A 12,760-nucleotide genomic window follows, 5' to 3' on the forward strand; every position below is an offset into this window, starting at 1 on the left:
TCAGGTGCTACGGGTGCTGTAGGTAGGGTTGCGGTGCCCACCCACTCAGACCAGGCCGATGGCGCCCTCCTGCCCGTGCTTGCGCCTCTTCCTGCAGGAGCTCCTTGCCCTAGGTGGGTCGGGGGAACACTCAGCTTCCTTGTCCCGAGGTGGTGATACCGCAGGGCTCCTTCTACGAGGGCCCCACGGGGACTGAGCCCCGTTGCTACCAGCTGATAATGTCCCTTCTACAGCTTTGTCCCTGTCCCTGACCTAATCCTCAGACTGCCATCCAAACAAGACATTCAGACCATGTCTCAGGGGTTCCTGGCCCAGGAAGACGTGTTTGTACCTTGTCTGACCTGGCCAGGTCCCAGGCGCCACCCTGGCCAGCCGGCCTTCCAGTCAGGCCCCAGGGAGCCCATGCCTTTCCCAGGCCCTCACTCCAGGCTCCCCATGGGCCTTCTCCCCAGCGATGCATCCCAACCCCATAGGCCTCTGAGCTCGGCCTCAGCTCTCAGCTCTCTCGCCCTGCCCCGCTGACCCTCATCACCCTCAGCGCCTTGCGGCTGCCACCGCAGCTCAGTTCCCAACGTGACAAATGATTCGGGTCTCCCCAGATTCTTGTCTCTTGTGTCACGTAAGCGAACTCAAAATAGCCATGCGGCCTGTGCTGACCTGGGACGTATTTGGTTTTCCTAACACTGGTCCCCAGGGCATGGACAAGGGGTGTGTTCACCACCACCCCTGCTTGGCCCCTGCTTTGCCCACATGCCTTCCTTCCCGTCTTGGGCCAGGCTTCGTGTCCACGGTGCTCCCGCTCGCTGTGTGACCTCGGACAAAGCACATGGCCTCTCTGAGTCAATTTCCCCAGAGCAGCAGGAAGGGAATTGCTGTGCTGCTCTTGGCAGGAGTTTCGAGGCTCAAGTGTCACAGGGATTTGAGAATTCTTTGTCATCTTAACACACTGCATTATTTTTCTCCCAGAGATGTTATAGAGAGAGAACAGGAAGAGGTATTGAGGCCATACTGTGTGTCCCGTCTCACTGCAGACCCCATTTTATGGGCGTAGAAACCAAGGCCCAGCGAGGTGTTGGGGCCGCTGGAGCTCACGAAGCTGGTGGCTGGGAGGGGTGTGAACTCGGATCTGAAGGATTCAGGGCCCCTGCTCTTCCCACATCACCACGAGGCTGGGTGATTCTGACTTTTCCTCCACGTGCTTTTAGAAATCACTTGACACTGTTACAATGAGCACCTTTTGTATCAGTCAACAGTGCCTAGGTCAGTCAGTTCCTGGCCTGCAGTAGGTGCCTAATAGACGTGTGGGTGAGTGAGTGAATGAATGAATAACATCCACAAAGCTATCTTTAGAAAGAACCAGGTGGGTCCCTGCTCACTGCTTATGCAGGTAACAGGAATCCCAGCCCCTTGCTGGGCAGTGGGCCTGATATACCCAGGAAGGAAATGAAAATGACAGGAAGAGTGTAGAGCCGGCCCAGGGTGCCCGGCCTGTGATGGTCAGGGCCTCCAGGCTGTGAGGGTGTCAGGGGCCCTGTTGGAACCACCCATGCGCCTGAACAGCCTCAGCAGAAAGTCTGTGTTACTTCCCCTCTAAAACAATGTGGGAACTAAACACGGACGTGGTTGGCACTTGTCCCAAAGTAACATAGCTCGGGGCACACGTTTGGGAGCCGAGGGGGACATTTCTGACATTCAAACCAGCTTTGGTGCAGCCTCCCGGTGGGTATCCTGGGAGAAAAAAAGCTCTCTGTTGACAGCACGAGCTTCCACCAGTGGCCCTGGGACGACATGAAGTGACCCTCAGGCTGAGCCACTCAGTGTCCCCACCAAGAGGACGCTTTTCTCCACTGCAGGTTCCAAGGGACAGGGCGGGCAACAAAAGCAACATTGGCAATGCAGCTGCGAGCTGATGGGCGGATTCTTCATTTATTTATGGTGTGTGGGTGGGTGGAGGGGGTGGGAGAGAGGACACTGTCCCCTTATGAATCTCAGGTTTGTTTTCTTGCCTGGGGGCAGGGCAGGGACTATGTTCCTGCCAAGGACCCCCTTTCTCAACTACTTTGCAATCCGGGGGCTTGGACTCTGCCCTGTGGCTTCCTCCGGGCTGGCCTCACTTGCAGGAGGAAGCCACTGTTTTTATGACTTTGCACCATAATGCAAGCCCGCTACAGCTCGGCCCTGTGTCCTGCCTGCCTGATCTGTGTCCTGCCTGCCTGGGGTTTATCCCACCTTGAGTGGGTCCTGTGCTCCTGGACTCAGCTGATGGCGGGCCACGGCTGTTTTCAGACATGGTGCCTCCAGCCCATTGGGCAACGCAACTTTGGGAGGAATGTCATGGAGCCCCTCCAGCCTCAGTTTCCTCATCTGTCATGGGGAGAGTGACAGTTGTCTTGGTTCACAGAGCAGAGGTGAGAACTAGATGAGAATTGTGGTGTGGGAGATGATTTTAGGGGCACAGGAATTAACATTCAAACAAAGCCTCACTTGTCACCTATTGTGATAGGCAGTCTTCTAAGGTGACCCCCCCCATGTCCCCACTTCCTGGTGTACTGGCTGCATTCTCTCTCCTGGAGTGGGGCTGGACCTGGTGCACCTCTAACCAGTAGAACAGAGCGAAAGTGATGGGATGCTGCTTCTGAGATGAGGTCGGGAAGGACTGTGACTTCCATTTGTTAGTCCTCTTCTTCTGGCTTTTCTCGATTATTCCTTCTGCTGGAACCAGCTGCCATGTCGTGAGCTGGCCTGCGGGGAGGCCACGTGGCAGGGACCTGAGGGCCACCTCCAGGCACTGGACTTCAAGGAACTGAGGCCCTCAGTCCAACAGCCCATGAGATGAGTCCAGCCAACAGCCAGTGAGTAAGTCTGGACTCACCTCGAGCCTTGAGCTGGCTGCAGCCTCGGCCCACACCATGGCTGCAGCCTGGAGACCCAGAGCCAGAGGCACCCAGCTAAGCCACATCCAGATTCCAGCCTAAGAAAAACTGGGAGATAACAAGCGTGGTATTAAGCCACAATGTTTTGGGGTTATTGGTTATGGTCATATAGAGGCCAAGTTGGCATCTCTGGTTTCACTCCCAGGCCAGCACTGCTCCCTCGACACTGCCTCAGTCAGCGCCCCAGGGCCCAGCAGACCCACACATGGGACAGCAAGCCTGCCGTGAGGACCCAGCTACCCAGAAGGCCCCACCAGCACTTTCTCTCCTTGCAGGCACCCCTAAGTACTAGGGTGACTGACTTACTGAAAGCTGTGACGGACACAGCCTAGATGTCATCTGTATGCACGCCAGGGGCAGTCTCTCTGTACCAAGGACACCATGGCATCTGAGGGCATCTTCAGTGCCCTCCTGCTGGACCATGCTGGGTCCCCTCCCCCATAGTTTATTTCTTTCTCCCCTTTTGTGAGAGCTCCTTCTGTTAGCCACCCAGCCCCCACTGCATCCAAACCAGCCTTGACACCATGAAGTTGGTGTAAATGCTTACACTGTGCTGAATTCCACTTGCACCTCTGTGAGTCTATACCCAACTCTCAAGGGGATTCTTTAACCGCAGTAAGACAAGCTCTCGGGGGATGGGCCATTTTTGCAGAGAGCTGCGTGCATCTATTTCCTTTTTTCATAATAAAAGTACTTATTTTAGTCAAGTTTTAAAATGCATGCTCCTTGTTTAAAAAAAAAATCGAATCCATGAACACATCCTGTGATTTCTCTCTACCCTCCTGGGATAATCACAGTCTTGCTCTCCAGAGCGGCATCATCTTTTAAATACTTGCCAACTAATTTCATTGTTATTTTAATTGGCAGCTCTGCGCTCCAGTGAGGTGCTTCCTAATTGATATTTCTTCTTTTGTGAATGTCTGGCTCATGGTCTTTTCCCCTTTCCAATCTGAGCAGAAGTCAGTCTTTTTTTTTTTTTTTAACTGAGTTTTCAGAGCTCTGTGCGAGGCAGACTTTTAGCCCCCATGACCTTCAACTCCTGGCATCATGCCTGTGGTTATGGTAGGTTAGAGGCAAAAGGGACTTTGCAGATGTCATTCAAGTTACTAATCAGCTGATCTTAAATACTGTAAGGAGATTGTCTGTAAGGGTTATCTGATGTGCTCAGTGTAATCACATGAGCCCTTGAAAGCAAACAGATGTGGCAGACAGAAGTCAGAGACAATGAGCATCTCGCAGTATCTTGAAGCATCTCGTTTGGAGCATGACAAGGGTCCAAGGCGCTCCTGCTGGCTTTGATGATGGAGGGGGCCGCGTGCAAAGAAACGGTGACCTTTAGGAGCTGAGAATGTCCCCCGTCAATATCCAGCAAGAAATGGAGACCTCAGTCCTAGCCCCGCGGCAGCGAATCCTGCCAGCCACCTGGATGAGCCTGTCCCAGGCTCTGACACCCTGACTTTGGCCTTATACGGTCCTCAGATGAGAACCTGGCCCAGCTGCTGGACTCCTCACCTCCAGGTCTGAGAGAATATACAGGAGTAAGCTAAATTTGTGGTCATGTGTCACAGCAGCGATAGAAAACAAGTTCTTTCTATATTAAGGTTGCAAACACTTTTTTTTTTTTAAAGATTTTTTTTTTAATTGGGGAATTGGGGGGATGGGAACAGTGCTGGGGAATTGGGGGAAGGGGAACAGACAAGTTGCTGTCGTTTTGTTCTTCAATCTAGTTGTGGAGGATGTTGCTTCACTGGCCCAAGTTGGCACCATCATTGCTTTCTTCTCTGGCAAGGCAGATCAGTCGCCGGCTTCTGGACGGCCGCTCACTGCGGCTGCTGGCCGCTCACGCTGGCTGCTGGCTACACACGGTAGCTTATGGCAACTCACTGCCACAGGGAGTGCAGCCTACGCCGTCGCCGGCGACTCATGGCAGCCCAGCTCCAGCCAGGTTGAGCTGCTGTTCAGCATCTTAGCTGTGGAGGGCAGTGTCACTGGCCCTCATATGTGGGATTCGAACCAAGTGTCACTGGCCCTCATATGTGGGATCCGAACCGGGGCCCTCTGGCATCCCAAGCGAATTCTTAACCATCGCGCCACTCGGCCGGCCCTGCAAACACTTTTTATACATGTTGTAAATATTTTTTCAAGTGTGTCATTTGTCTTTTTAAACTTTACCCTCAATTATGTTTAATCCTCCTAATTTCATGATCCTAGTTCCATGTAGGGAGGTGTCATTTGCGGTCACCCCCACGTACCCAACACTCACGCAAAACAGATTCCTGGGCCTTGTCCCCAGAGTTTCTGATTCAGCAGGTCTGGGAGGCCCTAGGAATTTGCATTTCTAACCAGTGCCCAGGTGGTGCTAATGCTGCGGGGTCGGAGCCATTCTTTGAGAGCGCATTCCTCCCTGCTCTCCGAGGGTCCTTAGGGCCCCTCACTGGTGGAAGTAAGTGAGCCCCACCTTCTGAGAGGCGGGGCCTTTGAAGCCCCGCCTCCATACGCGAGACCTCCGTCCTCATTGGTTGTTAGCGAAGGGCATTCCCCTACGTCACAGAGCTGGCCGCTCCTCCTCCCGAACTTCAGGGGAGGGGACACTGCGCCTGCGCAGTGGAGCTCGGCGCTCTCGTCCAGAGTTTCTGTGAGGGTCCCCGCGGCACGCGGCGACCCCATGGCCGAGTCGGATCCTCTTTTGAGCCGGGACCGCGGCGGCAGCGGCAGCGGGAGCGGCCGCGACTGCCCGGCCGGCTTACCCGCTTGTCGCGGCGTCTTAGTCGGCCCTGGTGAGCGGCGGCCTGGGGAGGGGACCGAGCCGCGTGGGGGTGGCGCGTAGGGGTCCTGCCGGCCCGCGTCGCTGCTGTCACTGCGGGCGCGCCGCAGCCGGCCGGGGTCCGAGCGGGCCCAGGCGGTGGGGGGCGGAGGGCGGACCAAGGCGGACCCCGGCCTTGGCGCGGAGTCGGGGACGCCGGCAGCGGTCAGGCGTTGCGAGGTCTTGCCTGGCCCGGACCAGCCTGGCGGAGGGGACCCCGCAGGCCTTGCCCAGCCCGGAGCCAAACAGCCGGAGGAGGGCAGCCGGCCCTCTGCAGCCCCGCGGAGTGCCCCGGGCGGACCCACACCACTTACTTTCGGTGGTTCGACTTGGTGACGCCTAGGGAGGCAGCTGTGCCGTTTTTCCCGGTTCTTACGGGGGGAAAACTGTGGCACAGAGAGGGGGGTTCTCCTACCCGAGGTCACACAGCCAAGAAATGGCCGAGGTGGGATTCGAGGTGGGATTCGAAACGAGGTGGGAGTGACTTTCGCTCCACCTTCTCATTCCTAGACCCAGGAGGCTCCCCAGAGGCCAGTCCCCACCAGCTTGGGGTCGGGGCAGCCCCCCCTCCCCAGTCCAGGGCAGCTTCCTCCCTTTGCCCTCTTCAGCTCCCTCCTGCCCTTCCTGTTTAGCCGCAGAGAGAGATTGCTGAATCCGAGGAGTGTGGGAGGGTGGAGGCCGTCCCTCCCTGGCGGGCACCAGAGGGACCGGGTGCTGGCTTAAGGACGGACGAGCCGCAGCTGCATTTTACAGAGGAGAAAACTGAGGCCCAGAGTCTCTGGACCCGTCCAAGGTCACAGCCCTGGGATCTGCTGATGCCAGCGTTAGCACACGCTGGGCGCTTCTTGTGGGGCCGCCTTCCCTTGTCCAGGAGGGATCTGTGGTGCCCAGCCATGGAATATCAGTGGCGGGTCCCTGACGGGAGACGAGAAAACTAGAGGCCGAGGTGGCCACATGCCTGCCCATCTTATAAACTGTCCTTGGAAAGTTCGACATCCAGCCGAAGAGCCCTGGACAGGAGCACCTGGTCGCATTCAGGGGCCACGGACTCCGTGTCTGGAGGTCTGGGTGCCTTTCTGGTGCTGCCACTTCCTGGCCGTGTGACTTCGGCAGGTTGCCTAACCTTTCTGAGTCTCAGTAAAGGGGCATAGTTATAGGTGCTGTCCTGAGGGGCACTGAGGATTCAGAGAGAATCCAGCAACACCCTCAGCCCAGGGCCAGGCCTGCCTGGGAATCTGGTGCCACGGTTCTGATGGCTGTTCTGGGAGGAGCATCATGAGTATTGCAGGTCCCAGCCCTGTACAGACAGGGTCAGGGCGGGGGAGGGCGCTTCGTCCTGATGCTGTGGCCTCAGGGAGGGCTTCTGGAAATGTGAACAGCCTCCCCGCAGGGGGCAGTGGGCACTGAGAATGGCTCATTCAGTCTGCCCAGCTCTCCTTACAGGGGCTCCTAGATGGGGCCCTGTGCTCAGGGTTGCATGTCCCAAAGTCAGATTCCCCTACCAGCAAAGGTGGGGAACTGCCACTGCTGAGTGCCCCGTGGACCCCAGCGGACCCTGCGGTCAGGTCCACCTAATGACCCATTACCACAGGGTGAGGATAGTTGTTTTCTCTTTTTCTTTCTCTTACTGGTAATGAAAAAGTCGAGGGATAAGGGACTGCTATGCTGTAAAAGGGGCTTTTTAATAATAATAATAATAATAATAATAATAACATGTTATGAAGTTTTGGGCACAGCACTTTAGCTACAGTAACCCATTCAATCTGCACATCAGTCCTGTGGCATAGGGTCTTCGAGGAACTGAGGCACAGAGAGGTTAAGGGGCTTGCCCAGGGTCACACAGCGAGCTGGTCAGGGCTCCACCCAGGATGTGCAGTGTGTAGCCTGGAGCAAGAGGGAGAGGGGGCTTCAGACCCGGATGTTGGGGAGGGGAGGCTTGGGATAGGGAGACTGGTCCAGGGCTGATGTGGGATGCAGTGTTTGGGCCCCTGTTGTCCTCTGCTCTGTCCCCCTTGGCATTTCCACCTGCTGTGGCCAGTGGGGTGCCCGGGGTGCCCACAGGTGCTTGCCACCCAGGGTGATGATTTCCTGGATCACCAAGGTGGAAGACAGTACTCCTGGTGGGCCTCACAGCCTGGGCCAGGGCTTGGAGGCCTTGCAGAGCTTGGCCTTGGGGGAGCCAAGTTCAGGGTGAGTGGCATGAAGGGCACAGGATGGAGGAAGCAACAGGAAAGGAGGCTGGTGGGCAGAGGTGTGTGCCCACAATGCCAGGCTGGGGGTGGAGCCTTTCTCCTGGAGCAGCGGGGACTCACAGGAAGCTGTGATGTGCTCATGAGGGTTTGTGACAAGATCCCTCTGGCTGCTGCCGGATGGGGAAGGGCGGCTGGCGTTGGGGTCCTCCTGTGAGATGAGACATGATGACATCAGAGTTCCTTCCTAGTTCTCAGTATTTGATGGAGAGGCATGTGGCACCTCAAGGTTCTAGCCCTCCACTGTATGTGTCAGTGTTAAATCTGTGATCTCCTTTGATGGAGCGTGGCAGGCAGTGCCGACCATCTTACCATCGAGGAAACAAAGGCTGCGTGGAGGCCGGTGGTGGGACGGGCACAGGGGCAGCCGCAGCCTCCGGTGTAGTGAGCACGCTCTGTGTGCCAGGCTGGGCCTGGGGCTCCTGTGCCCACATTGCCCCTCTGGGGGCTGAGCTGGGTGCCCATTAACACCCTGTTTGACAGGGGTGATGGGTGAGAGAGTTTAAGCCCTCGGCCTGTGGCCGCCGAGCCAGTGGTGGGGGAGCTGGGGTCTGAACCCTCTGGGTCTGGTTCTAGGTCCCCCTCTGTCCTTGGGGCGGGAGCCGTGGGCCTGGAGCACTGGGCACGCTATGAAAAGACCCTTTATCTGTTCAGACCCTGTCCTTCACGGGGCACCACGTGCGCGAGCCGGGTGTGGACCTGCAGCAGGGCGAAAGGGATCTTGTTCGGAGCCTTGGGAAAGGCAGGGTCTTTCATCGATCTCGGTCGTCCTGTGGTGGGTGAGTGTCATGTGATCCCCCTTCACCCAGTGTGTCCTCTCTGTCCGCAGGTGCCAAGGCCGGGTGGGATCTGTGCTTTGACCAAGCTGTGGTCTTCATCGAAGATGCGATCCAGGTGGGTAGTGCCTTGCTCTCAGTGGCTGGGCCTGGACTTGTGTCTGGGGCTGTGGGGACTGGGTGATGGCCGCCCCGATGACCCCTTTACTCCCTGTGGTCCTGAGGCTAAGGCCGGGGTTGGCAGGCCGTGTAGTCATCATAACCGTGATGGCCCGGCCTCTGGCACCATCTCCTCGAGTCCTCCCTGAAACGGGGGTGCTGGGTACTGTTCTTTTGGATTTTTTAATTTTTAAAAAAATTTTTAAATTTTTTATTGGGGAATTAGGGGATGGGAACAGCGCTGGGGAATTGGGGAAGGGGAACAGACAAGTTGCTGTCGTTTTCTTCAGTCTAGTTGTGGAGGACGTTGCTTCACTGGCCCAAGTTGGCACCATCATTGCGCTCTTCCCGGGCGAGGCAGATCAGTCGCCGGCTTCTGGACGGCTGCTCCTGGCGGCTGCTGGCCGCTCACACTGGCTGCTGGCTACTCACGGTAGCCCATGGCAACCCACTGCAGCAGGGGCTGCAGCCTACGCCGTCGCCAGCGACTCACGGCAGCCCAGCTCCAGGTCGAGCTGTTGTTCAGCATCTTAGCTGTAGAGGGCAGTGTCACTGGCCCTCATATTTGGGATCCGAACCAGGGCCCTCTGGCGTCCCAAGCCAGCTCTTAATCAACGTGCCACTCGGGCGGCCCTGGGCACTGTTCTTTTGAGTCCCCCGTCATTCACAAAATTGATTTTCCACCTACTGTGGGTCTGTTGTTTACCACCCCATCCCAGGTCCTATGAAAGATACCCAAAGGTGGCAAGACCATCCCCTACCTGCAACTGGCACACAGGTTCAGTTAGGGAAGTAGAAAATGGAGCTGAGCAGTGCCCACGTTCGGAATTAGGCTGGAGGCATCCTGGAGGGTGACACGGTTGCACTGGGGGTAGAGTGGACCTCACACGGAGGGCACAGCTTTGCATTCAGAAAATGAGTGTCTCTTCAGTGGGGACACTGCCTGTCCTGGGGGTCTGGCCCTCAGGGGGCTCTCTGTGTGCTGGGCAAACCTTGCAGCTTGGGACAGTGTGACTTTGCTGGGTCACCAGGGAGCACCTTGTCCACGTGCTGAGTTGAAGCCCTCCCTGCGATCTACGGCCTGTCTCCCTGCCTTGGGCCTGTTGTGGGGTGAGAGGGGTGCCCTGCATGTGGCTGGCTATGTGTGTGATGCCAAAGGGACCCCCACTCATGCTCCCGTGTGGCCTTTTACTTTTAGTATCGCTCCATTAACCACCGCATGGACGCCCGGTCGATGTGGCTTTACCGATGCTATTACTCGGACACGTGCCAGTGGTGAGCATGCACGCGGGGTTCCCGCAGCCTGGCTGGGTCAGGGAGGCTGGCCTCAGGGTCCTGGCAGGCTCCCTGTCCCCCACGGTGGGGAAGGAGGCACTGTCCACCCTCCTTGCTGGAAAGGACCCCAGCCTGTATGTAGACAGAAGGCCTCTTCTGGTGAGGGTTTCTTTCCAAAACGTTATGGTCAGTCGTGGCAATTGCATTTTGGCTTCATTAGTGCTATCTGACCACACATGGGTGACCACAGAGCAGGAAGTGGGGTTCTGCCCGTTTGGCCTGTGGAGCCTGTCCTGCTGCCCTTTGGGGACGTTCTGCCTGCGGATGGCCTTTTTGGCTCCAGATGGTGGCTGGTTCCCACAGTTTGACCAGTCGTTGTCTCTTTTTCAGGATTTTGAGCTTCGTCATTTTCTTGATCCTGTCTCTGGCCTTTATGGAGACCCCGTCCTCGTTCACCAGCACCTCGGATGTCCGCTACCGCTCGGCCCCCTGGAACCCGCCCTGCGGCCTGACGGAGGGCGTCGAGATGCTCTGCCTGCTGGTCTTCGCGGCGGACCTCTCTGTGAAGGTGAGACGAGCGCCGACAGGGCCCGAGGCCCGGGCACCCAGCCCCTCCCAGCCCGTCTGCCGCTTTTCTGACTTTTCTTTGACGCCCCTGGAGCCTTTGTTCCTGACTGTGCACTTTGAGCCGCTGAACAGGGGCCTGACTTTCTTAGAGATGCCTGGCCCTGGAGGCGAGGCTCTCGACCCTCTCCAGAGTGGAAGCGGGCGCCATCGCGGGTCCACAGCCTTGCAGGACCCCTGGGAGTGGCTGAGGGTCTGGCAGTGTCGCTGTGAGGAGACCCTGACCCAACGAGAGAGGACCGGGGGTCTCTCTCTCCCCTCCCGCCCCTGAGATAGAGAAACACAGGAGAGGAGCTGGGCGAGGGTGGGACGGGGTCTGTCCTTCGCGTGGCTGCTGCTGAGTGTCTGACTCGATTCTGTCTGTGACGCAAGTCCTTCCCGAAGCTGGAGCCAGGCCCTGCCTTGCTCACTTGAGCTTCTGATCCGTGTCAGCGCCTTCGCCACTTCCTGGGAGGCACACGGGGTTGGCTCTTGCTCCAGCCACACCCTCTCTTAGTTTGTCAAACTTCCAGAGTCCCAGAGCTCCCGTCTGGGTCCTCCGGCTGCTCCCCGCCTGCGGGCCCCGGGTCATGGGGTGCCTTTGCCCACGTGGCTGGCCGTCCTGCTGTGGGAAGGGTGGCTCAGCTCCTGGGTGCTGAGCATGAGGGGCGTGGGTGACGGAGGGCCCCGGGCAGTTTCTTATTTCTTCTTTGGTAGCCCATTATGAGGTTAGGAGGTCTTGGAGGTTTTTTAACTGGAACTGAAACTGCTGAGAAGTTCTCGTTAATGTTTTTTGGATGATTGGTATATTGGGGAAGTCCCAAAAGATGAGAGAACACACATTTTTATCTGCAAGCTGTGACCCCTGAAGGCGTTCGTGATGGTGGGAAACGGCAGGACCGGTGACAAAACCCCCCCTCCCAGGCCGCCCACCTCAGTGGGTGCAGGGACGCCCCCGAGCGGCTGTCTCCTAGTCTTTCCTAGAACCAGTCCTGTGCCTTTGCCTCTTGCTGCACAAGCTAAGTTGATGGTTGGATGGGCAGAGAAGGCAGGGACCATGTTCCGGATGCGGAAACCAAGGCTGGAGCCATTAAGTGCTGAACTCGAGGTCACTTAACTGCCTGAGGTCACTAAGGGGCTGGGTGGGGAGCTCAGCGTGCCGCACCCCGAGTCACGTGGAGACCACACTGCCTGCCCAGGAGCCCTGGCCGCCCCAGCCTCGTCCGTGTGCCCGATGGGGCTGACTGGCCACAGGGCCGGGTCCGCGTGGCCGCCCGCCCGCTCACCCACCCTCTCTCTTGCAGAGCTACCTGGTTGGGTGGGCCCAGTTCCGGAAGAACCTCTGGCTGCTGGGTTACCTTTTCGTGCTGATCGTGTCTCTCACGGACTGGATGGTGTCGCTGAGCCTCGTCTGTCAGGAGGTAGATGGTCAGGGGGCTCCGAGGTGGGAGTGGGGGTGCTCTGGGCGGGCTGCAGGGTGCAGCTGCCCTGGTGACTGGAGGCGGGGGTCCCAAGGCCCTGCAGCCACCGGCCCCCTGGCCCGCTCTGCCTGCCCCCCAGTGTGTCAGTCCCCATTATCTGGGAGCTTTGTTCCCAGCTTGCAGGTGAAGTCACTGAGGCCTGGAGAAGGCACGGGGGCTTGGGGGCCAGTGCCCCCCACTTCCCAGCTGATTCCTCTACTGCCTGGGGCCCACGAAAGCACCGCCCCAGGGCCTCCCCCTGGCCGTGTGCCCGATGCTCTGTGAGCCCCGACAGCAGCAAACCCACGTGAGCTGCCAGGCCCAAGCCTCCAACCGGAGCGCCTTTGTTTCCCCTCAGAACACCCGGCAGCAGTGCCCTGTGGTTTGGTAGAATAGAGCTGGGAAAGGGTGCGTGTGTGTGTGGTGTGCGTGTGTGTGTGTGGAGGGTGTGTGTGTGGTGTGCGTGTGTGTGTGTGGAGGGTGTGTGTGTGTGGAGGGTGTG

General features: G+C 57.9%; 1 protein-coding gene across 1 annotated transcript in view; it reads left to right on the top strand.

Annotated features, from left to right (window-relative positions):
- The first annotated feature begins 5,525 nt into the window (after nt 1-5,525).
- Nucleotides 5,526-12,760, top strand: part of TPCN2 (two pore segment channel 2) — a 26,186-nt gene continuing 18,951 nt past the window's right edge. Inside the window, exons 1-5 of the mRNA XM_019654729.1 lie at nt 5,526-5,710; nt 8,815-8,879; nt 10,119-10,195; nt 10,586-10,763; nt 12,103-12,219. Of these exons, the coding sequence (XP_019510274.1) occupies nt 5,599-5,710; nt 8,815-8,879; nt 10,119-10,195; nt 10,586-10,763; nt 12,103-12,219 (549 nt within the window). The 5' untranslated portion in view covers nt 5,526-5,598. The remainder of the gene's footprint in view (nt 5,711-8,814; nt 8,880-10,118; nt 10,196-10,585; nt 10,764-12,102; nt 12,220-12,760) is intronic.

The sequence above is a fragment of the Hipposideros armiger genome, unplaced genomic scaffold (genome assembly GCF_001890085.2).
Source record: "Hipposideros armiger isolate ML-2016 unplaced genomic scaffold, ASM189008v1 scaffold_228, whole genome shotgun sequence".
NCBI lineage: Eukaryota > Metazoa > Chordata > Mammalia > Chiroptera > Hipposideridae > Hipposideros > Hipposideros armiger.